At 34.2% G+C, this 25241-nt stretch overlaps 3 protein-coding genes across 8 annotated transcripts; 2 read left to right on the top strand and 1 right to left on the bottom strand.

Moving 5' to 3' along the window:
* Nucleotides 1-1543: 1543 nt before the first annotated feature.
* Fancl (E3 ubiquitin-protein ligase Fancl) lies at nucleotides 1544-4230 on the top strand. The gene is made up of 8 exons (XM_018538915.1): nucleotides 1544-1627; nucleotides 1741-2096; nucleotides 2165-2269; nucleotides 2347-2588; nucleotides 2702-2891; nucleotides 2963-3184; nucleotides 3383-3518; nucleotides 4200-4230. Exons 2-7 carry the CDS (start codon nucleotides 1770-1772, stop codon nucleotides 3479-3481), a joined length of 1185 nt encoding a protein of 394 aa, XP_018394417.1. The 5' UTR covers nucleotides 1544-1627; nucleotides 1741-1769; the 3' UTR covers nucleotides 3482-3518; nucleotides 4200-4230.
* LOC108773188 (NADH-cytochrome b5 reductase-like) lies at nucleotides 3526-5153 on the bottom strand. The gene is made up of 4 exons (XM_018538916.1): nucleotides 4793-5153; nucleotides 4403-4634; nucleotides 4127-4338; nucleotides 3526-3716 (listed from the first exon to the last, which is right to left on the bottom strand). The coding sequence occupies exons 1-4, from the start codon at nucleotides 5049-5051 to the stop codon at nucleotides 3526-3528; spliced, it is 894 nt and encodes a 297-aa protein (XP_018394418.1). The 5' UTR covers nucleotides 5052-5153.
* Nucleotides 5154-6444: 1291 nt separating this feature from the next.
* On the top strand, nucleotides 6445-24936 carry LOC108773221 (uncharacterized). 6 transcript variants are annotated; one of them, XM_018538962.1, is made up of 6 exons: nucleotides 6698-6713; nucleotides 8551-8568; nucleotides 14371-14657; nucleotides 22286-22444; nucleotides 23940-24134; nucleotides 24319-24936. In XM_018538962.1, exons 3-6 carry the CDS (start codon nucleotides 14600-14602, stop codon nucleotides 24396-24398), a joined length of 492 nt encoding a protein of 163 aa, XP_018394464.1. In that variant the 5' UTR covers nucleotides 6698-6713; nucleotides 8551-8568; nucleotides 14371-14599; the 3' UTR covers nucleotides 24399-24936. The 6 variants fall into 6 exon arrangements, with proteins under 6 accessions (XP_018394463.1, XP_018394464.1, XP_018394466.1 ...); XM_018538964.1 differs by lacking the exon at nucleotides 6698-6713 and adding an exon at nucleotides 7102-7344; XM_018538961.1 differs by lacking the exon at nucleotides 8551-8568 and having other exon boundaries at nucleotides 6445-6713.
* Nucleotides 24937-25241: the final 305 nt, after the last annotated feature.

The raw sequence follows: 25241 nt of genomic DNA, 5'->3' as shown, positions 1-25241 counted from the left end.
TACGCGGTCACAGTATAGGTACTACCAGAGAGAAACCTGAGAGAGGACATAACGACCTAAAACCTGTAACCACAAAATACTGCCGCGCACTACTGCCCACTGCAAAAGTGGATGTGAACTACATGCCAGATCCACTATTCTGAGGATAACGCATATACTTTTCAAGACTGATGGTAAGTAGATATTCGCGGTTCGTATAATCGTATTCGCGCTACATAAAATGTGGATCAGAATAAATATTCCTCCCTGCAACTACATATATGTATGCTTACTTCCATGCGCGTGATGTTTATTATTAAGCTTAAAAGTATTAACATTAAAGATATATATTACACCCATTTTTTTTACAAATATGTTAAAATATATCGCGCGTGTTTATATTTTAAATAAGTTATATATACATATATATGATCCCGGCAATTAATTCGCATTTAGAGATTTCAACATTACAGAGCTGCTTTGTGAAGTTGGCACCTTAAATGCGAATATTGGTAAAATCATTATTGCATTCGTTTGTCCACCGTTTGTCCACGTTTGTCCACCCATTATTTTCGTTTGTCCACCCTATGTTTATTATATTTTTCGTAATAGTGTAAAATAATCACTTGGGAGTTTTACAATTTTTTTTTTACATTACTTTTTTTTGGAGGGTGGACAAACGAAAATAATGGGTGGACAAACGTGGACAAACAGTGGACAAACGAATGCAATAATGATTTTACCAATATTCGCATTTAAGGTGCCAACTTCACATAGCAGCTCGATTGTAATGTTGAAATCTCTAAATGCGAATTAATTGCCGGGATCATATATATGTATATATAACTTATTTAAAATATAAACACGCGCGATATATTTTAACATATTTGTAAAAAAAATGGGTGTAATATATATCTTTAATGTTAATACTTTTAAGCTTAATAATAAACATCACGCGCATGGAAGTAAGCATACATATATGTAGTTGCAGGGAGGAATATTTATTCTGATCCACATTTTATGTAGCGCGAATACGATTATACGAACCGCGAATATCTACTTACCATCAGTCTTGAAAAGTATATGCGTTATCCTCAGAATAGTGGATCTGGCATGTAGTTCACATCCACTTTTGCAGTGGGCAGTAGTGCGCGGCAGTATTTTGTGGTTACAGGTTTTAGGTCGTTATGTCCTCTCTCAGGTTTCTCTCTGGTACTACTATACTGTGACGCGTTCACTTCGTTTTACAAAAATATGACTTCTGCCAACTGCAACAGACAGTTTCTTAAGGCCGCAGCACACACTTTTGCATGACGCATAAGAAAATCAACAAATCATAATCCTTCTTTTCCTCCCACTTCACGGAAGAGAAGTATTTTGATTGGTTGATTCGCTTATGCACTATGCGTCATGCAAAAGTGTGTGCTGCGGTCTTTAGTTTCTTTTCAGCTTACCTCTCTGGTATTATAGATCTACTTTTTTTTATTAGACCACGTTCCTGTATTAGACCACGTGACTAGACTGCACTTGAAAGTTGAAATTACTTTGAAATCTTTCTCTCAGAATAAGAACGAGGAATTTGGAATTCTCTCAATTATCTGATAGTTTATGCAATCATATGCAGTATTTTTTATTATCGTGATTGCTTGTAAGTTTTATTTTACTATATTTATCACACGACAAGGTATATTTCGATAACTACAAAAAGCTGTCGATATTCTTAACTGTAGATATATTTATGGTTATGACTAATCCTTTCAGATATGAATTTTTTAAATTAACTGCTGACAATGACAACAAAACGCAATTTTAAAGAAAACAACTTTGAAGAAATCTCGAAATGCCATCCAGAGATGATACTTGTCTCAGAATCACCTGTCACTTGGCAAGGCTTCCTGCTTGTCTCAAAATTGTTATACCCTGTTGGGTATACTCGATGTCCCAGAGTAAAAGTGAAACTAGTTATGCCTAATTATCCATCATTTGATGAAGCGCAAATCAGCTTCGGCAAGCATATTGCTTTCCTTCGGAACGAAAAATTCAGCAGAGAAGTGAAGAACTCGATAAAGTCTCAAAAAACTGTATTATCATTCTTGTCGCAACTGCAATTACTTATTGTACGTAACTTGTATATTGCTTTGCTATTTTTCTTATGACAATTATATTATTATACATTTTCCAATAGGATAAATATATACATAATACAGATAACAAAGTTTATATACCGTTTGACTTTGAATCTACAAAAGACTTTTTAGATGATATCAAAGCAGCTCTTCAGAATCAGTCTGTAAGTAAATTTACATCTGTATTTTTCTATAAATTTTTACATGACTTTGACATTGAAGATATAATATCTAATTAAAGGATGTGCAATTGTCATGCGATCGAAATCTGAATACTATTAAATTATTCTTAAGAGAAATATTTCTTACATTGCAAAGATCTAAAAATATTGATATTCCCTGGAATGTAATATCTTCTAATATGCCTGAAAATTTCAAGAAGGTTGTAGTATTGAGTAAAAATTTGAACGCTGTGGTGACAAAGTTCAAATGGCAAGTGGAATTATTGGAAAAAGCATGGGAACAATTAAAAGAAATTGATGAGTGAGTAATTTTGTTTATATTCGCAAAATATATAAGATTTTATCCTACTGCTGAAAGAATTATTAAACAATTGTTGTAATGGAATATTCTAATGTAAAATATTTTATTATCAGAAATTGTTGGGTAATTGATCCACCGAAACCAAACAAGTGTCACTTACACAGACGCATTCATTTGTCACAATCTATATGTGTGACAATTACAATAGATCCTAATGCTCCTACTGTTGTGCCAACAATTCAGTTCTCAGGTAGTGATAACGAGGTGAAGAGACAAATGGAAGATACTTCTAGTAATATTCATGTATGTTCTTGTACAACGTACATAATTTATATGCTTATGTATAACTTAAAAATGAATACATCTTTTTACAGAACTGGGATCCAGATTGTAATATTTTAGATAATCTGAGAATGTTATTAAATATATATATATTTCCCGAGCAGCAGGACAGCTTGGATGAGTCGCAAGGTGTTATTAGTAATCGTCAATGTGGTATATGCTTCTTTGAATTATCGGAAACTGATGAATTGCCAAATAAGATATGCAATAACCAAAAGTGCATGAAACATTTTCATTCAACATGTTTATCAATGGTATGTTAAAGATCATAATATACATTATGTATATGTAATGTTCTTTAATTTTTTCTTTAATAAAATATCAATTGTTTCAAAAGTCATTGTATCAAAGACATAAAATAGATAAAATGAAAGATATTGTTAAAACAATATAGTAAAATTGAACTGAACATAAAATAAAATATATTTTAATGAAATGAATTTCTTTTACAGTGGTTACAAACAAATGCAGCGAATCAAGTTGTATTTGAGCATATCTATGGCAGTTGTCCACATTGCAAGGAAGACATTTCCTGTCCCATTGAATGTTGAAGATAAATATTATTAACTTACTGTTTAAAATATTCAGGTATATTTTATTCAAATATATGTATGTGTGTATAGTTAATTTCTTGGAGCCATTCTTTTACAGACTGATTGAATTCTGAGGTACCACATATTAAAATTAATGTTGTTTCTATATCATTAGATTGAAGATAATCAGCAACGAGTGGTTTGCTCAAACGACCAGTATTTATATTAAAACCATGAAGATTGACTGTCTTGTCTGAAACAAGTTTTAGAAAGTAATGAAGTACGAAAAATGAAAAAGTTCTTCATTTTAATTAAAAGTTTATCATTTTAATCACTTATTTATATATTTAAAGAAATTATTGATATTTTTTTTAATTATCAAAGTATGAAAAAAATTGTAGTTTTTTAAATGCAATTGTCATAGAACAATATATATACATATATAACAAGGTGTTAAAAAAAATCAGCATTTATATGACATACTATACTGATTGTGAGTAAAAAACTCTTAATAATCATAGAACAATAGAGCTTTCAATCTATGTATGTTCACTGAAGCTTTTTTACTCAGTATGATGTGTACTGCCATATAATACTGAACAGTTTTTTTTAACACTGTATAAGTTAGTTATTTTTTCAATACTGAATTCCAATGTTACATACCATTTAACTGGGACAACTGTAATGTACATTTAAAATTCCAATAATTTGCTAAATACGTTAACTCTTTTTTCAGAGGCACCTGCGCTATCGACCTAAATCCCACAACAAGATGTACTTTTGTTAATTCCGTTTCGTCGTCAACGATTGCTTTAGCAATGGGATAAAGCGCTGCTATTCCTGAGCCGATACCGAACATGACAATTTGCTGAAAACTGTCGTAATGCGTAGATTTTTGAGGGGAAAAAGTGATATTTACGTACACTCCACTTCACATACCTGTTACTTTCATATTTGAAATCTCCGTAAGGACCCCTGATATCAATTGCACTTCCAATTGATGCATTTTTTATAAGTAAACTGAATTCACCATGTTTATATAATTTTATCAAGAAAATTAAACTCTTATGTGTCCAAGAAATTGGAGTGTATGGTCGAGATTTGCTCCAAGAATGCAGTATGACATATTGTCCAGGTGTAAGATGTAAAATATTTTGTTTTGTTTTGTATTCTATGTAACATGCAAAGTTTTTTTTAAATGTATTTTATATGACGTTTTAAACATTAGAATTTTTCTGTGCTATAAGTTGTTTTACTTCTTATTAATTATTTGCAATACATTTTATAGAATTTGTTATTTTTACTATTAAATTAAGTAAACTATAATACCTGGATATTCCAAATAAATTAAAATGTAATCTTCTGATGCATCAGATATATCTGTGATAACAAACGTTTTATAAGATAAAAGAGATAATAAATTATCGGTTATTTTTACTTCTACTCGAGTTTTTCTACATTCCCATTCTCTTAGCAGTGTTTTGTGAATATCGAAAATACATGGTGTGCAGCCACTACCACAACAATCTTCCTCCAGTGGTGTTTTAGGTCTATTATCTTCATAATCATTACTGCTGTCTAAACTCATTTTTTACACAATTTTCTTATCACATTATTAATAGAACTTCTCTATCACAGTATAAATACAAGTTAACCAAACTATGTTGCAAAGAGATCTAATAATAAAATCTACAAAATTATAATAATTACTGTAAAATTTATTTTGACATTTTAAACAGTTCAACAGTAGACTTGTATAGAGAAGCGTTTTACTTTATTTTGCAACATATCTTGCAAGAAAATTATGAACATCGATTGACACATTGCAGACAGAACCACACACGTGCAGTGGACCACGTGATCGACAGACCTCTCGATCGACAGACTCGTATGATGTATTACAGGGCTCCGCGGAGGTTCTAATGCATTTTAACATTTTATCTGTTGTAAGATAATTTATATCTACTAATAATATACAATATATTTTTTATGAATATTTTTTCCAATTTTAAATAAAATGGTATGCAAGTATTGGAATTATTTAATAAAAAATCTAAAGAACTTTTTGTTAGATGGTTTTAACTTCTAACATATATATTTGCATTTAATTTTACATTTAAAATAAATATACACTATAATCATTAGATATAAACATATTATATACGTATCATATTATAATATTTTAATTACATTTATTTTATATTATTGTAATTATTTATAGACAACTGAATTTGTTTAATCAATAATTGTTCTCTTATACTTATTTACTCTCTCACTTTATTAAAAAAAAATATGTACGATCATGCTTTTGTTTCTATCATAATGTATGTATGTACATATATTATCTATATTTCCAATTTTAGTTTCGATTATTTTAATCTTTATAATCCCTTTTTAATTCTTAGAACTAGAAAAAGATAAAGAGCGAGTTACTCAAAATTAAAATTAATCTACATTAATAGATATCTATATTAATTAGATTAATTTAAATCGCCTTTTAACATATTTCTTATCTTTTTCTAAGAATTAGAAAAAAATAAAGAATAAATTAACCCAAAATTAAAGTTGAGCTACATTGGTAGAAGTGGTTCAGAAATAACGGGCATCGTACAACTTGTTCAATATTTTCTTTTCATGACAGGACCTAACGATACCAAATATTCCCGTGAACTATGTACGCTACTTCGAATCGCCCGACACTTGTGCGCGTGCGCAAGAAAAAAAAAATACCTCCTCGCTCGCAACTCTCGCAACGACGAGAGCCGCGCTGGCGTATTTACAAGGCTGCGGCCGCCGCGGGGGGAGCTTGACGATCCTGCCGCTGCGGCGCGGCGGTCGGTCCGCATACCGCGCATTCCGGCGTAATGCCCGAGCGCACGCGGGCGAGGGTGGGGGCGTCAGGCGAGTAAAGGCGCGGGGTGAAAGAGGGACGGAGTGGGGGAGGGATGAGGACGGATAGCCGAGGCTGCCTGTCGTGTCAAACGGGCCGTGCCGCGCGCGCGCGTCCACCCGCCCGCATACCATTAGATTTTCGTGCTTTTCAATGGGCGCGAGTAACCGGCCGCGGCACGACGCGCCGACGACGTGAGTGCCGTACGAACGGACGTCGCGTCCACCCGGGGTGACAGAGCGCGCGGTGACGGCGGGCGGGCAAAAACTGCCGCGGCGTGAAACTCGCGTGTTTTTCGCAGGTGCGGCGCACAGTGCGGGGCTACGCGGAGCGAACGTCGTCGGGAGCGACGAGCCGCGGGTAAGTAAAAAAAAGAAAGAAGCACACCTATACAGTAAAACGCACGCGCGTGTAACGGCGCGCGCTCGCGCGCACTGTCAAAATAAAAGCGACGCGGCGGGAATGAACGACATGCCGGCACACGTCGCTCTCCTGAGGTATTCAGAAGAATGCCGCGCGCGTTTACGCGTCGTCGTCGTGTCCTCTTTCCTCCTCACGTCCGCGCTCTCTCTTCTCTCTCTCTCTCTTTCTTTCTCTCTCACGCCTGTTTTCTCTCTTTTTTACTCCTCCCTTTTTCTCGTCTCTTTTTGCATTCTTCTACACTACGCCGCATTCCTCTATTGATTCCCCGCGAACGTCGAGAGACGCGCCGCGCGGCGGTGGCGCCGACGGCGACGATCGCTCGGAGTAGCGCGCCCGACCCGTCGTCGTCGGTCGTCGTCGTCGACGGTTTTTACTTCGCGAACTTTGTACTACCTATTCGGCGATTCGGACGTTCGAAAAAAAACCGCCTCGTGCCTTCGCAGGGTGATTGGCCGTTTTCGACGAGAGAGAGAAAGAGAGAGGCAGAGAGAGAGAGAGAGAAAGAGATATATAAGTCGAAAATTCTCACCGTCGCATTTGCTGATTTGCCAAAGGAATTTCGCAGCAGGTACGCGATTTCCACCACAGTGGGCGAATTCGTCTTTGCGAAATTGTTCAGAAAAAGTCAATCGAGGACGCAGGCACTTCTCCGAAGAGCGTCGTTGACGTTTCGCGTCTCGGAACTTCACGGCGATTTTCGCGCTGAGAAATTCATTGCGTTTGCCACGATAATTTATTGTAAATCCAAGTGTGTAATCACTGCTAATAAGTGCTTTTTATGTGTGAGTTCGCGATTCAGTTTTGCGTAAGAATAATACTATACTGCATAAAAACACGGATTTGTATATACATTTAAACGTCTCAAATTATATGCATTTAAAGGCACTTATTACAGTATTATTCCATTTGAATTTGCAATGTAGATTTCAGTTTCGTAAATATATACAATTTACTTTAATTTTAACTTATTATCTTTTTCTAATTCCAAGAATTGTTTAGTAAATAGTAAGTTTTTTAATTCCTGGAATTAGAAGAAGGTAAGTCTTATGCCTCTGTTTCTAGGGTAGATTAACTTTAATCTGGGTTTAAATAATTATTCCGCGGTTTTTTGGAATTAAAAAAAAGATGAAGAGTTGGTTGAACCGAGATTAAAATTAAACTACTTGGCAAGAACGGACGTAATCGTCTACTTTATTTATAATTTGTCTCTTGAATTGCGCGCAGAAATATTTATTGAAATTTAGCACGTTTTTTTCTCTCAATGCAGCGGTTTGCGTCCTTTGATGTTAAACAAATCGCGAACTTGACGAATCTGCTTATTCGCATTATTCGCGAATATCATATGATTAACGAATCGCTAGTTATGCAGTCTGGCTCAGGAGAAACGAGAGAAACTCAGCGCGACGTACCCGCACGTGTCCCCTATACGTATCATGAAATCAAAATTCCATGGCGTTATGGAGATCCCGTGATCGGCATTTCTTAAAATGGTGCTGAAAGAACGATGGTCGAAATTCCGGCGCAGAATTCTTCCCTTGTTTGTCGACACCGATACGATTTCGGACGCGCGATTTTTGCGAAGGCGAGAATGTTGGTTACATACATGATGATTCGAGTATAATTTACCTTATCACTCTTCTGTATCTTCTTATACTGTTTTATTGTCATCTTTTTTAATTTTATTTCTGTGATATCCCCCCCCTCCATTTATACTAATAAAGATAAACTTTCATCGTCGTCTAATTTAATCTTTATCTTTCTTTAATTCTTACAGTTAAAAAGGAAATAAAAAGTGAGTTAAACTCCAAGGTCAGAGTTAATCTACATTAGTAAGAGTAAACATACATCATCGCGGGTTTTGCAATTACAAATTTAGAAACTGGATGTGGAAGAATTTATGAGAGATTGAATCTACGAAATTTAAATTGCAGGTGATATATTTCTCAACTATTTTTCTGCCGAGTGTTTTAGCAGAAATCTCATGAAATCAGATTAAATATTTAAATAATTTATTTTCCTTCAATAATACCTGGAACAAGATATATACATTCGATTTTTTATTCTTCCTGAAATTGTGATTTTTGCAAGAATATACAAAATTTGAAAATTTAGAAAGATTAGAAAATTATCAAATAATTCATGAAAAGTTAAATTTTCTGTTGAAGCACTGGACTTTTCTCTACCTTTTCTTGCAGATGTTTTACAGTAGAAAGTTTATCATGAAATCGAATCAGATATTTAAATAATTTTTGTTTTATATCTGAAGTAAGATATGTTCGATTTTTTATCCTTTCTTTCTGAAATTGACTTTTGCAACACAAAATTTGAAAATTAGAAAAAGTGCATGAGATGATATTTATAAAAAATATAATCTGCGGGAGCACGGGGCTTTGTTCTCTTTCAAACGAAGGTAGATGTTTCTTGGCTACCTTCTCCTGCGAATGTTTTAGTAGAAAGTTCATCATGAAGTTGAGTCGATATTTTAAGTAACTTCTCTCTTCACTTTACCTTTAATACTTAATATCTGGAATAAAAAATATATTTGTTCTTATAATTCTGTTTTTTCTGTTGAAATTGCGACTTTCGCAAGTATATAAAATTCGGAAATTTAGAAAGTGTAGACTACAGACACGATGACATTTATGCCATTAAATCTGCGGAAACACACCGGACTTTGTTCTCTTCTCAATCAAGATAAATATTCTTGTCTACGTTCTGCGAATAAAATATCTGATCTGACTTCAAGATAAGTTTTTATAGAAAACTAGTCATAAAATCAACACACATCAGAAGTATTTAAATAATATATTTTCTTTATTTTTAATAACGTTTGGAATAAAATACATTCGATTTTATTACCCATTCTTTTTTCTTTCCTAAAATTTATATTTGCAAATGCACAAAATTTAGAAGGTGCAGCAGACACGATGACATTTATGAAAGATTAAATACGAAAGCATCGGACTTTGTTCCCTTCAAAATAAATGTAGATATTTCTTGGCTATCTTCCTATTTTAGCAGAAAATTTCTTATGTGTGAAGTATCGGATATTTAATTTTCTTTTCTTCTTTTAATTTCAAATAATTAAATCTCTTTGTGTGTGTTTTTAGAAATAGAATAAAATAAAAATTATAATATTTCTTCACTCGTAAAGGCATTTTTATAACTTCGCATGTTTGCCGCATATTTCATACCATGTTTCTACGTTTCGATAGAAATGCAACGTCTGTATACGTATTACAGCAAATAGAAGAGAGACGATTAGCTCGCTTGACGTTTCGTTCGTCGGCGCGTAAAAATTCCGAGGAACGCGCTCGCGTTTCGAATTCCATCGGGTGCGTCGAACTTTTCTCGAGTGCCGATCTTTGTTTAGGGAAAAGCGGTTGCAACGCAGTGGAATGTTGGTTTGCAGTAAATAAACGAACCCTCGTTCTTGACAAATTTTTTTGATAACACGTTTCCGCACATTCCGTTCACTTCTGAAATTTTTAGCGTGCCTTTTTGTCACTCCGTCGCAGTGGAATTCTTGTGATACGATTCACATCTCTCACATATGTACTGCGATGTTATTGTTTTTTTTTTTTAATGACTGTCGATTTGTCACTTTGCGGACGCGTAAGTATAAATCTACACGACACATCGTGTGCATCGCTTTGTCATTGGACATTTTCCCAGGAAGTCGACCGTAAAACATCGCGTATTCATTATTAAATTCCTTTCAACCTTTTTGCGATAAAATGTATTTGTACAAAATTACATAAAAATTGGTTTCACATTTTATTATATATTGACGTACTTACTGAAATGAGGCTAAACGTGGGCAAAATCAGAGAGGCAATTGAAATAAATTTAATATACAAGTAGATTTTACATAATTTTATTCGAACTGAAGTTTTTTTTTATGAGTTCGTCAACGAAAACATTCGACAAGAAATCTCGATCGGCGGTTTCGAGCTCTAACGTTCCTGAGCAGTCGCGTGTAAATCGCCCGCATATCACGTGCTATTCAGTGCGTATATATGTATATGTTCGTGAATGTACAGGGTGTACGAATTATTCGACGAGTCAAAATTATTTATTTTTTGGACGCAAATTTTCTTAGGAGTTTCTCTTAAATCGAAAATTTAGATTAAAAATTTTTAATATTCGTTAATATAGCGTTAATTGTAAAATTTTTTAAGCTCCATAGCTATGTATACATATAAAAATGTACATTAACGTTACAACAGAAAAATAGTCTATTAAAAAAAGTAATTACTCAGCTTATACATACTTTTTCTTTTAAGTATCAGGTAATTTTATCTTTAACAAAAAATATTTTTTCGATAATAGTCTGAAAATATATATTTATTGCAATTTAAAAAAAAAACTCATACTCAAAACAAGAATTTTTTTCTTTTAAAGAATATTTTATAAAGTTTGATCAAGATAAGCAACTTTTTATATTTTTTTTAAATATATTTTTTAAATATAATTTTTTGATATAATTTGTATTATATAATTTATACAATACTAATAGCGTTTATTTTCAGTTTTGGCTTCTGAAGTCTTGTACTTCTTTTTTAAACAAAGTTAATAATTTCGGAACATCCTATGTATTCGATTGAATCTTTGGTCAAGATAATATGTGGGAATCTGTCGATCGAGTGGTTAGAACGGCGTGCGTGACGTTAGTCGAAGGTGCGAAGGTTCTTCTGTAGATCACACACTATTAATTTAACGCTCTTAGTAATCGAATCAAACACGTTCTAAATTTTCGTTGTAACTTTTAGAATTGAAATAAATTGGATCAAAGAGATTCCAATAGTATAAAGATGAATTCTTGTGGTTGTTTTATTTGGCAAAATGAAATTGCAATTAAAAAGAAATGAACAAAATTAAATATACATTTAATAAAATTAAATACAAACATTTTAAAATTAAATATACTTAGAATTGATTTTAAAGTATTATAGTATAGAATCTTATCGTTCTGATATTCTTAAAAATTTAATCTATAAAAAGGTAGGACATTTGTTATACAACTATTGGAATGAATTTCGATGGGAATTATTCCGCTTTCCGTAGAAAATACAGTCGAAATTTGAGGAAAAATTCAACAATTTTAGTCGGAATTCATTTCGAATAATTTAATAATACATATTCAAGTTTATTTTCGAATGGAATTGTGTCGAAATCGAGAAAGGGAGGAGCTAAGTAAAAATATTTGTAAATAAATTACAGCTAAATTTTACGTATACGACGTGTGTTAAAAGGGTTACGCCTCTGAATTCCGACACTCTTACATCGATTCGTATTTACAAACGCACGTCATTTCTCGCACAATGACGTTGCATTATGTGCAATGATTCTCGCGTTCGCGATACTCTTTATTCGGGTCGTCCTTTCGTTTAAATAGCACACTGACGACGCCCGCGCCGTCATGATTCATAAAACGTTTACACTGCGCATCACTCGTGTAAAATTGAGAGGAAGAGGCATGGCCGAGAAACGGCACGCCTTTGTAAATCAGAATCATCCTTTGAATCTTATCTTGTTTCTTTATCACTTGAGAAACTCAGCAAATAAGATAACGACGCGCGGAATCGGATATGGTATCTTCTCGATTGAAAAATTTTCTTTAAAAAAAGTAAACAAGCTCGAAAAGTTTCGAGAATGATAATTTAAAAGCAACTTAAATTTATAAAAGTTTATATGTGTACATATAACATATACATATGTATAATATCTATGATAATTAATAATAATCTAACAAAATGATAATAGAAGTTAGGAAAAATTTAATAATAAGCCATAATATTAAAGTTGCAGTGTTTAATCTTGTAATCTGGGAATTAAGATCGTTAATCGTGAATTTTGAGTTATCTATTTGTTTTATAATTTTAGTTTGAGGAAATTGGATATTTTCATTTTTAATGAGGAATTATAAAAACAGTAGAATTAATTAAAGGAGAAATGATGAAGCAGGATTATTTTACTTTTATCGACTCATGCAAAATCCGCAGTTCTTTAAAGAGGCTGAAGAAAAAGCCAAAGTACCGGAAAGAGCAAATCGCGCAGAGCGGTAGGGAGGTGGATAAAAGGTTGTTTATATTGTTATGATGAAATCGTGATGTCGACCGTACGGTAGTGTTGCGAGAAGCAGAAAAAGCACGCGAGGAGGATGAGAAGGAATGAGAGAGGTCGCGACTAAGCAATGGCTTTAAACCAACCACGAACCTTCCTCTTCATTTTTAAAATCGAAAATATCGTTTCTCTTATTTTATAAAATATTAAAGCGTAAGGCGAAAACGATCCTATCAGGTATTTTCTCTTTTCTCCTTTTTCTTTTAGAAAAAAAAAAAAGTTTAATATTAGAGAAAACCCATAAAAGATAGAAATTAACCAATAAAAAAATGTTATTAAAAATATCAAATTAAACAATATCTTTAAATTTAAGACAAATATTTTATAATTTTTTCTAACGAATTTATTGTATTTGCAAAATGTTTGACCAAGATTGAGAAGTTAATGTATTTTTTTTAATTATATCAAACGTATATTGATTCTTCACCAAACACATTCTTTCTAAATTGTATCAAAAGTTTTATCTATATTGATAGAACGAGTTTTGTTTGAATAAATTGTTACGTAGACTTTATTTGACGTTCTACTTGTATATCGTAATAGAATGTCAATATGGTTAAATGATAAATAATGATAGCTTAGCTATGATAACGTTATCTTTTAACATTAAGTGTGCAGTAATACTATATTCATTGTCAATAAATAAATGGCATACTTGAAAGTTTATTTCATCATTCTAGAATTTTTTTTTATTTTTACGTACAATATGGATTCAATTCGTGTTGATAAGAACGTGACGATCGTACAATTTTTAATTTGTACTGTGTAACTCTGAAAGAATGTAAGGACTATTAGAAGAAATGGATAAATTAAATAACTTTTTTTCTTATACCTAATAATTTTTTTTGTTGCCAAGTTTTTTTTAACTATTAGACCAGCGATCGATACAGATGATAAGCTATCGTCTTAACTATTTCAATCTCGTGACTGTGATTTAAATTATTTTCGAATATTTTGTAGCAGTTGAATTCTAAATGTATCACACGAAATTGGTTAGAAAAATGTCAGCCTTAATTAGATTTCTGTAGATAATTATATACATAATTAAAATACCATTAAAAATTTGATACAAAGATAGCTATTAGTCACTTGACAATTATTAATACCTAAAATATTTTTTAATAAGGAAGAAACGATTTTAAATCTCACCGACAATAAGTGACTCTGAAAATTGCAGTGATAATGTTATAACATCTAATTAAAGCGATTATCAGTTGGAATTAACGTGCTATATGAACACGAACGTGTCGATTCCATTGCTAGATATGTCGCGCGAGAAGAGGTTCCGCGAGAGGAGTGCCGCGGGGGTGGGGGTCCTCCCACGAGAGGGGGGGGGGCGCCGACGGTGAGGGGTCCGCATTCCACAGACAATGTCACGTTTTTTAATCCCCGTTTTACTTTATTTGCGCCGCCTTCGGCCGCGAGGAAGGCCCCAAACGGTTAAAGTTTGACTTTTGTCCCTATACAGAGCGCCTGATTTTGCATCGTGGAAGCGCAGACGGGCCAAGGACGACGTTCCTTTGCCAGAAAAACGACAACGAGGAAGGGGTATCTTTTGTGAAAAGAAGATTGAGGATCCACGAAGCATTTGTAAGGGTGCGCGCGAATATTCGCGCGAGGGTGGTACGCGAGGAGAGGAGAGTAGAGGAAAAAAGAGTTAAAGAAAGTTCGAAACGGACGGAACGAACGAAAGAAGTATGTCTGCCGTCGAGAGTGCCTTGGACGTCCTTTCCAGAGCAGCGACAATGATGCAAGGTCAGTTTATGCCTTTCGGAATTTTACCTCGCGATTTATTTTGCGCAGAAAAAACAGTTTGATAATAATTACGTAAAATAGGTTTTTTTTTCAATAAAAAAATTTTGTTAATATAATCAAACATAATTTTGTCTTTACAAAAATTTAGTATTACCAAACGGTAAACCCATAAAATTATGTTTGATTATATTAACAAAACGTTTGGTTGAAAATGTATTTTAGGTAGATATTACCAAACTCTGTTTTTTCTGTGTGCGGACTTTGACTCTCTCGATAATATAAAGAATGATAGTATAAAACGTCCAAAAAAAACCTAATAAAAAAATCGCACGTTAAAAGACAATATTGTCCTCTACAATTTTGCAGTAACAATATTTAGGTATACTGAAAGAAAGATAATGATTAATTATTTCAAGTATTGAAGGTATAATAGTGATTTTAGTACTTAAAATAAATAATTGATCACTATTTATCTTTTAATATTAATTTTTTATGAGAGCAATCTTTTTCTTATCATGATAAATACACATAAAATATAATTCCCTTTTCCCTCATTTTATAGTTTACTGAATATTACAGGATTATTGACAATCTCGTAAGCAATAATAATTTACGTTAAGTTACGTCATCCTTAAAACATTAGGAAGTCGGAAATTTTATTATTTCCCGATGACTTACAAGCGAGATACTCGATAAGTGAGAAAAAATAGGTATGTTAAGTATTTCGAACACGTACATTTTCAGGCAATAGTAGAAATAAAAAGCACTTTTTGAATGGATCATTTCAGTCTGACTTATTTTATTTTACCGTGTATTGACATTAACGGAAATACTTTCATGCCTATTTTCGTGCCTTTTTTTATGCCTTTTTCGTGTCACATCTATGTAATTTTGCTTTGATCTTTTCCGGGGAAGCGCAACACAGATCTCTTCTTTTGATTCTCTTCTGCTTTACCGTCCATTTCTTAACTGGAAAATTATTGCCGTCTGATTGATGGTAATGGGATATAAAGACATTACTTGACAATGAAACGCAACGCGATTAAAGTCTCATGGAATGCACAGACCTCAGAAACGACGACGAAACTACTCGACATGCCGTCGGCATTCCTCGCATAATTTGTTCAATAGTCATTCTATATTTCACGCGCGTGCACGACGACATTAACGAAGGCTCGTTCGTATGCGAGTCGGATCGCCGTGGGTATCGCTATTATTATCGCGGGCGCCGAGTTATAATGCAACGCGCTATTACCTGACATAAATTCACGATCGTAACATACTGTCACAAGCCGCGCAATCGTTTTTACGTGGAATCGATCGCGCGATCGCGGGTGAGCAATCGCATTCTTTGCTTTGTATTCAATTGTCCGCCTTACGAAATCCTCGTAGCAAAATGAGCCGAACGTTCTGCGCGAATGATGAAATTAGGAGCGCGGACGATAAGTTCTAGTTACAATCGAATGTTTTTATTAAGCAATCAAATTGATTACAACATTTTAAATTATTGATTAATTATATAACATCGGCAAGAAGAATATTATATTACTAACATGAAATATCATTTTGTTAAAAGCAAATGTTATTTTCATCATTTTTGTTTTGTAACTTTTAGAAAATATTATTACAATCGTAAAATAATTTTACATTCATAAATTTTAAAAAATAATTCTTTAAGAAAAATAGAAAAGAAGGAGAGTCAGCTCGGAATAAAAAATAAAATAGTTTAATTATTCAAACCTCGTTTGCAAAGTACAATAGGTACTCTTTGAATTGTGATTTTTTTTATGAAATTAAATAAGTATACTTTTGATGATTGTTAGGATAATGTTTACTTAACTCATTTGTTATAATAATTCGAGATTCATATTTTTCGAGCTGTGTCATTTATGAAGTAAGGGACTGATAGTTATATAAATATAATTTATATAATATTTTCTGTTATTCTTTCCAATTCGTGAAATAATATCAACTGTCTTTGAGATTAAAAGAATATTAACTAGACTCGATTATAATTAATTAAATCGATAAAAAATCTCTGATTTATTGTTCGCCGTAGGACGTATTCAACTGAATTCTAGTCCACTTAAGAACACACGCAGTACTCCCAAGTGTCAACGATTCCGCATAGGCGCCGTTTATAGTTTCAATTCCTCGTATTTGCAGATTAAGTACACGTGTTCAGCTCGACGCGAGTCGCGCACGAATGCATTTGCTGATCTCGAATTTTTATTCTTCGGCGGAGCGAACGTCGTTTATACTGCGACACATTTTATCAGGAAGTCAGAGTGGTTCGTGACCCTCTGTTGCATATACATGTTTTATACAGTTCATATTCTGTTTTTCGAATAATGAATATAAAATGATGCAACTGATGTACATAAATCATGTGCACGGACAAACGAGCGTTGAATTACGACCGGCATAATATCGCAAATTATATTTAATGCGATTACAAAAATATATGTCGGTATATAAAAATATTATAAATAATATCACTACAAAATATGAAATTAAACAAATATAAAAATTGGTATATAAATAATTTCACAAAATATGTAAATAAGAAAGCATTAATGCTTCCATTAAATTTAATATTTTATGATTGCATTATCTTGACCCTACATCAATTTTGAAAATATGTTATACATGTGTACTTTTTCCGAATAGAATATTATGCGATGATATCCTGGAAAGATTAGAATTACAGGGAAAATTGTATGTATAAAAGAAGACAGCACTTCTTTCCTTCTTTTTTTTTTTACATTCAAGTCAATGGGGAACTCAATGCATGATACGCGGCGATCGTACGTGGATATCGAAAGGGTTAAAATAAACGCACGCTATCAACCATTGGACGCATTCGCGCGTGCATCGATGCGCCGGTTGCAACGCCTATATACAGGGTCGTGCAGAATTATCGTTCGTCTTTCAAATCGAATTAATTTAATTGTAAACCTGATCGAAGGAGATGTAATCTGTTTATCTAGATATTAAAGGAAGACTTTGATCCTATTAATTTTAATGCGTGTATACCGCAGAGTCATGCATGATTATTGCATAATTATTCCTTTGACTCGAACAAATTTAATTTTAATGATCGTAATTTTTATTTTTAAAAATTAGAAGAGGGGAATTCAAGAGTTGTGTCGACTATTATAATTGGCAGTTTAATGATTTTTATTTTCCGCCGTAATTTCATCGCGTAATGATCACGTCTGCAACGTGTAAATTTCTCAGAACGTTTTTCTTTATTGACTTGCTTGAAACGAGCCGTATATAGACTGCGTTCCATTTGCTGTTCACATCTCTCTTGCAATTCTTTTATCCTTGTTGTTTATTAAATGTTTAAAAAGGATAAATGATGCTCTCCTAAGCCCCGTGAGCATCACAGATGGAATGCATCCATACATACTTTTACAAATCGCAAATATTCGTGCGTTTTTTAGTTTGACTTAGCTTAGGCCCGTTTTCACAATATTTGGTTACCTGAAGGTTAAAGGTTGCCAAGAAATTTATGAATGAATTTCATTGATGAATTTCTTGGTAACCTTTAATCTTCAGGTAATCACATGTTGTGAAAATGGATTTTAAAGTGTTTCGTTATAAAAGGAAGAAATATGTCAAGCACGCCAAATATATTTTATCGAGCGATCCTCATCGAGTGATTTTATCCTCAGTGATCAAAGGACATATATATGCGACTTTTCAGGCCGATATTCCTAGTCAGTTTTTATATGCTCTTAAGTACAGTCTCGAGATGTCATAAGTCAATCACAGGCCGGTATTCATAGTCGATTGTTATATGTATTTGAGGCTGTCTTATGTACAGTTTTAAGATATCATAAACCAATCAGAGGGCTGTACTTATTAGCATCTTAAGACATTACTTAAGACGATCTTAAAATAAGAAACGGAGAATATAAACTATGAATACCGCCCACAGAGGCGCGTATATTCGCATTTTAAGACATTACTTAAAATAGTCTTACAATAAGAGCAAACAATAGGAATACCGCCCTTGGTCTCTGCACACCCAGTATATCGTGTCTACCTGGTAAAAAGGGAAAGAGAGAAAGAGATAGAGAGGGAGAGGCCGAGAGAAAGAGAAAGCGAGAAAAGAGACGAGTTGGCTTCCAGCCGAGCGCGCGCGCTTATAGTACCTTATAAATACACGCTTAATTCTCGTCGTATCCGTGCAGGATACCCTCGGTGTAGAACGTTCGTACGGGTTGCCAGCATTGCGCGCGTATGCGTGTGTACGTGTAAAAGGCAACCTCCTTCGATCCCACGTGTTGCACGGGGAGAAGGGTGGCGGCGGACAGAGCGGTGTCGAGGCGGCGGATGAATGAATGAATCTTAAGACAGTCGTGAGTGGCGCATTCACGAAACCGCGAGTGCGCCTTTGAGGGACGAGCTTTTTTTCAGGGGGCCTCGCGGCTTCTCCTCGCGTCTCGTCGCCATTTTCATCCTCGTCGCCGTCGTTCCTCCGCATTGTGCGCATCTCGCGATTGCGTTAAATAATCGTTTCATTACGAGTTCCTTGTTGTGTTTTTACGTGCCGCTTTGTTTTTCGAATCTCGCGGTTTTCGAGCTTCCTCGTTTGTCGTATCTTCACCTTTTTCCTTTGATTCCCCGAGTTCTTTCGAGTCTCCGTGGCGATTCCGCAATTTTCTCTCTAATGTATTCGATCATTGCGTCGTTAATGTGATTGTCCACAAGCGGAAGAAGCAATAATTGTATCGATTCTCAGAAGCTGTGACCGAGGAAAATAGAAAAAAATTTTAAAGAAAAGGAAGATTACACAGTTCTCTCTCTCTCTGCAGGAACGAATCTTCACAAGAATGAGATGTTTGATGGAATTATCGCACATATTCTTTATTTCGAGAATGAAGCTAGTGAAGTGTATCGAAAGTTATATCCAAAAATAATTTTTGTTAATTATTAGTGATTATTTAAGTAAATATTATACTGCCGGTTAAACGATTGGCGCACATATCGTTTGAAAAATTTCGATCGAGATTTGTGCGAGAGTGGAATCGCAATGCATCGCTACTTGTGATTTGTTTGTGAGAAATTTTGTAGAACAAGGAACGCTTAGTTCCAGCAACTTTTAGTTGCAGATAATCGAAGAAACTTATCAATGAAGATAAGTAGTTTTATCAGAAATATCGTTAATTGAATTTTGTTTCAATTGTGCGCGTTATTACATTGTGTGATGGATATCTTGATCGAAGTAAAGCTACACATACATCGTTATAACAATTGTTCTAAACTGTGCTGTAATATTACTAGTTGAAGGATTAGAAGTTGAAGAATGTATGATGATCTGAATCCTCGCAGAAAAAATATAGTGCGGTTTGGAAGGAATTAAATTTTCGCCTTGTGCTCAAGTATTCCTGTACTTATCTCGTAAGAGAGCACGATCCTGTAGTTTAACTTGGCTATTAATGCTCCTAAGGCCAATAAAATGGAGCTCCCATGTAAGAGGAGGTATCTCTGGCAGCCGTGGCTTAATGTCGATAGCCTCCGACTGCCTTGCAAACCGGAAGGTACGTCATTTTGTAAAGCGATGAAAAAACTAAATAGGAGTTACATATATTTAAAACGAATAAGAAAATAGCTCTTATTATGAAAACAGTTTTAAATCTAAAATTAAAATTTCTTAGTACAAACGAATGCGATATCTTTTTGCGCTGTTTCACAGATTTGTTTGACAGAAATTGAATAGTATGATATACAGCGTTATTTTAAAATGTTTATGCCTGATTTACAATCGCTTTTTGTTGACGCAAGATGTAAATTAACTTGAGTAGCTTTCGAGTTGAAAGGAATTCTAAATATTTCAGGTATGTTGAGATTACATATGTTATGTATGATTACATACGTAACATATAAATTACATTCCAGATATATAAATAATACAATTTGACTTAAAATGGACTTTATCAAAGAAAAGGAATTTTGTTGGTGAGTCTAACTCACCAAAATGTAATGAGTCTTATTGCGTTCGACTTATATTTACTTCACTAAAAGAAAAATATTTGATATTAGTGCATGATGAAACAATTATAACTTCCGCCGACATTTTTTCTAAGAATTTCCGGTAAATTGATTTCAAATATTTCAAGGTGAAAATTTTGATAATTGCCGTTGCACATCGCAAATGCTTTTTTACCGACTTTCGGAAATGCTAAGCTTCACAAATTTGCGCAAATAATTTTACGGCACGATCTTGCTTGGAGTTCGACTCTTCAGTTTTAATATTCGATTTTACGATTGTAGCAATTACAGGATAATGCTAAATATAATGAAGTATTATTAAGAAAGTATATTGCGTTATAAATTATGTAATTAAAGATACACGTCGAACGCCAAGCGTTGTAAGAATGCTTTGCTTCTCTCATCAAATTTTGTTTTACGGACTAAAAAGGACCTTCGGCTCCTCTGATTTATTCGCTAGATAGCTTCAGCAGCGGAAACGACGAGTCGCCCTATGATTTGGAGTCATAAAAGGACGAGACTCATGCCCGTGTTCGTTAATTATCAGCGGCACATATCGAGAAGTTAACTGACTCTCGAGGCAACCCTCCCGTCCCGCTTCCGTTCATCTCGCCGGTCCATTCATCTTTTTCCTGTGGTACGCGCGCCTCTAAACCAGTTTCGCCATCTTGACGATCCTCTCACGGCTATTAGGCACTTCCTGCCCGTCCTGAGAACCGAACTTGTTTTTACTACCCTCTTCCTTCGTCCTTCGTTGTCCTCTTTCTCAACCTTCTCATCTTCTTGCTCTTTCTCAACCGATCGTAAAGGGTTGTCTCGCGTTTGATTGACTTTCCAATTTTAGATATCCCGCTGCACGGAAATAAATGACCCTCGCGATTTCCGATAGATTTCGATCGATAACTTCGTTCATCGCGAAGTGTGGTAAATAGATGTAAGAGAGGAATTTCAGATATGCATGCTAGCTTAGATACAAGCATATTACTAGCGAAAACTGCGGAACATAAACGAGGTTCGGTATAGCATGGTCATATAACTTTCAAATTTGCTACTTCATCCTTTTCAGGCATATGCGCGCTTTGTTTGTATATTCTCTCTTGCTCAAATCAAACGAAAATATTTACAGCCAATCCTAGTCTTTCTCACTTATCCAGCTCATTTCTTGAGCCCCCACTTTCTGATACTGATTTGAAATAACATTGACGTTCTTCACATTCCATTTTATAACCCAACAATGACCAGAGAAAATGTTAGTCTTCTACGAAGGTTCATTGCGTCCATTTCGTCTTTAAACTTCGAAGGTGTAGCTAATCTCACTACGTATTGTCTCGTATTACTTAAATTAAAACGAAAAAGTTGGAAGTACAGAGTAGTCCAATTCAGAACGGAACGTTAGCAAAATATGTTCTTGCTACAGTGGATTGAATGCGATCGATTACAATAAATTATATTAAATAATAGTTGATCGAGATAACGAATAGAATTCTTCGTGATCTATCTACAATATTTTAAAATATCTATCTAGATCTTCGTTTGGATTGATAGAGCCGATCATTGTTTTCTTCATTCGAAATTTCCATCTCAAGGAATAGTGTCGTTCATGATGTGTCTTCGTATATTCGCAGAGGAGAGATCGAAGGTGACGAATCTGCATCGAAAGCCAAGCAGCGCCTGGCGTAAGGACCGTAGGAGAGACCCGATTCAGAGCGAAGCATTGGACATGTCAAGAACAACTCATCACCACAACAGACCGAGCGTGATCGTTCCTCCTACCACGCAAGTTGGTAAGCAACCGTCAATAATGATTGACCCTAAAAAGAAAAAAGATGTAAAAAAGTGGCAGATTAATATTTTAATTGAATTTATACTTTCTTTGGCAATGTTATTTTTATCAATTTTTTTATTTAACTTTTCAGAAGAATAAAGTAAAAGATTTGTATATTTATATTAACGTAAAAAATGTCAAAATGAAGATTTAATTATCCGAATTAATGTTTGTAGTTGCAAATGAATAATGATATTCGGTCGTTCGAATTCTGGTATAACGTAAGCTAAATTTCTCAGTTAATCTTACTATTATCATATAACATGAAACATTTTATGTAAAAAATAAATTTTGCGTTTATGTTAGAGTTTCGAAATATTTTTACGATTTGGTTCAACTAATAACGGATATTCTGACCGTGTCGTCGTTAGACATCTCCTCTAAGTCCCTATTGTCGTCAAGGGTGTCTACGTAGGGTGTGTTTTATAACAATGCATTGCCTGCTGCACCGGGATGCTGCACAGATGCAAAGTATTTTTCAATGGAAATGCAGTTATTCCCCCGATGGCAATGTGACATTCCTTGCATGTTAACGTTTATTTTCCTAAAACATTCATCATCGTATTAGTTACAGACGGAATTAATGTGTGTGCCGTAACGGATATTTATCTATTATAATAATAGTTGTGGTAAATAATTATTTGTATAAGAAATTAATTTTTTTGTATTAGAAATAATACTTCGTAGTTTTATACGTCTGAGAGATCATATAAAATACGATTGAAGTAATCAGTTAAAACGTCATTTTAATATTAAATATACCTCTATTATTATTTTACTATTATTTTAATAATGATATTTTATTTCTTTAATCTAATCGAAGGATCTACTTTGAAAAGAACGTTTCGATCTTGTACATTTCTTGTTGAAAATCACTTAATTTGCTTATACATCTATATTTACAACTTTTATATTTTTCATTTTAACCCTTAAACGGCCACACCGCTGCGAATTCGCACCAGCAAAATTTTCAAAATATTGATATTTTCCCCATAACAGTTTCCAAGGTCTACTTCTATGTTGCAAAATAAATTTATGTTGCACCAATCGCTTTGTTGAGAAATTTTACCCCAAGAAAATATGGTTTTGAAAGTATTTTGAAGAATATTATCATGGTTAAATAAGTGAATGAAATCACAAAAGCCCAATTCGCACCAGTGTGCCGTTAGAGAATTAAATCTTTTTTTTTTAATTGTATCTATTTTTGTAATTTTTATTAATAAGTAATCAGTTATAATATATATAAAATGTTATATAATAATAGTATACCTACCATTACGATATTTTCGGAATGATATAAGATTTCTTTAATTCGTTAAAACAATGAAAATAATTTCGCAAACGTATATTTTATATGTGCGTAAAATAATATGTACAGATTGAAAATATCGTTTAATTAGAGTTAATGTATAGCGACTGAGATATGATAGAAAGACTTATCTACCTTTTTTCAGGTATCACAATCGAGGACTCTGCTATGACATCGACGACGTCTACTACAGCCTCGGGTGGACAGAGGACCATTATCAGGACAACGGGTGGCGTTAGTGATCCCGCGATCGATGAGCATTTCAAGCGGTCTCTAGGTCCGAAAAACTACGCGGCCGTCTTCAATGCCACTACTACGGACAAAGAAACTGGCCTAAGTGGTAAATACACACACAGATATTAAACATATATCCTATAAGGGATAAAATAGACGCGACACTCTGGATTCAGCACGGACCGGCCTTGGATGATAATAGCTTCCATGGTCCAAGCTGGACTAATCTGGATCCAGTCTTGTCTTAACTTCGTTTTAGTCTGGATCTGTCTTAAGCATTCTTTGCGTAGTTGACGATCACTTCGCGAAAGCACTCGGCGAAACCTGGACAAGGCTTCAGGCAATCAATCGAACTAAGGAGTCCACCTAACCACCGGATAAACTTGCCAGAAATCTTGTCATCCTCGCCATCGTCCTCGCCGTTGTCCTTATCGTCGCTTGACGATTGTGGTAACCCAATCGGGTGAAATCGTTCCGCTAAATATACATTAATGATAAGTCGTAATCAATAAGAATTAGCAGAATTCGCGGCTATATTCGAGGAACCTGCGTCCAAGTAAAACCATAATTAAAGAATAAATAAAGGAAATAAATACACACGTCAGGATACTATTTTATAAATATGCAAAATCTTCTAGATTTTTGTATTGATTTCGACATTTCGGGAAAAAGGATATAAGTAAACAGCAGTTCAAACATGATAGACGAAAAAATTATTAACAAGGGAACTTTCTCGAATGTCACTCTAATATCGGAATGAAACTCCGATTTGGTTTTTTGCCTGTATCAGTAAAGTATCCATGCTTCTGAGAAAATCTCTGATCTCAACCGTTTAGAAATATTATGGTAGAAAAAAATGACTTCTTCACGATCAAAATTCGCTAATAAAGTACTGTCCAAAATGTTCGTCACACTACAAAATCCATTCTTTTTTTCTATAAAACTTTTTTTTTATATATAAATAAATATATAAATAAATAAATTGAAACACTCCGTATGTGCTTTCTTTCTTAACATGACTTTTCTTTTACTTAAAGACAGCTTAAGTCTTAAATGAATGGCACACGACCCGAACCAGGTCAATACGGCCAGTAACGAAAATGCACAAGGCGGTGAGTAACGTAAAGTCTTAAAGAGTGACACAATAACCCGCGAAAATGGCGAGAACCGCACCACCCGGTGCCTGCGTCCACGACATCGTCACGCCACTAAT

Source organism: Cyphomyrmex costatus, unplaced genomic scaffold, assembly GCF_001594065.2.
Source record: "Cyphomyrmex costatus isolate MS0001 unplaced genomic scaffold, Ccosl1.0 scaffold2, whole genome shotgun sequence".
Taxonomy (NCBI): domain Eukaryota; kingdom Metazoa; phylum Arthropoda; class Insecta; order Hymenoptera; family Formicidae; genus Cyphomyrmex; species Cyphomyrmex costatus.
The sequence above is the reverse complement of the archived record's forward strand: the minus strand, read 5'-3'. Positions and strand labels throughout refer to the sequence as shown.

What these genes read in the sequence shown, in the direction of transcription:
- LOC108773188 (XM_018538916.1), bottom strand. Translation starts at nt 5,051, where the DNA reads ATGAGTTTAGACAGCAGTAATGATTATGAAGATAATAGACCTAAAACA. An exon ending in AATTTATTTGGAATATCCAG is followed by an intron (nt 4,635 to 4,792) that starts GTATTATAGTTT and finishes CATGTTACATAG; the next exon opens with AATACAAAACAAAACAAAAT. An exon ending in ACAGTTGTCCCAGTTAAATG is followed by an intron (nt 3,717 to 4,126) that starts GTATGTAACATT and finishes AACTTGTTTCAG; the next exon opens with ACAAGACAGTCAATCTTCAT.
- LOC108773221 (XM_018538960.1), top strand. Translation starts at nt 20,128, where the DNA reads ATGGAGCTCCCATGTAAGAGGAGGTATCTCTGGCAGCCGTGGCTTAAT. An exon ending in ACTGCCTTGCAAACCGGAAG is followed by an intron (nt 20,210 to 22,285) that starts GTACGTCATTTT and finishes GTATATTCGCAG; the next exon opens with AGGAGAGATCGAAGGTGACG. An exon ending in CAAAGAAACTGGCCTAAGTG is followed by an intron (nt 24,135 to 24,318) that starts GTAAATACACAC and finishes TTCTTTGCGTAG; the next exon opens with TTGACGATCACTTCGCGAAA.
- Fancl (XM_018538915.1), top strand. Translation starts at nt 1,770, where the DNA reads ATGACAACAAAACGCAATTTTAAAGAAAACAACTTTGAAGAAATCTCG. An exon ending in CGCAACTGCAATTACTTATT is followed by an intron (nt 2,097 to 2,164) that starts GTACGTAACTTG and finishes ATTTTCCAATAG; the next exon opens with GATAAATATATACATAATAC. An exon ending in ATACTTCTAGTAATATTCAT is followed by an intron (nt 2,892 to 2,962) that starts GTATGTTCTTGT and finishes ATCTTTTTACAG; the next exon opens with AACTGGGATCCAGATTGTAA.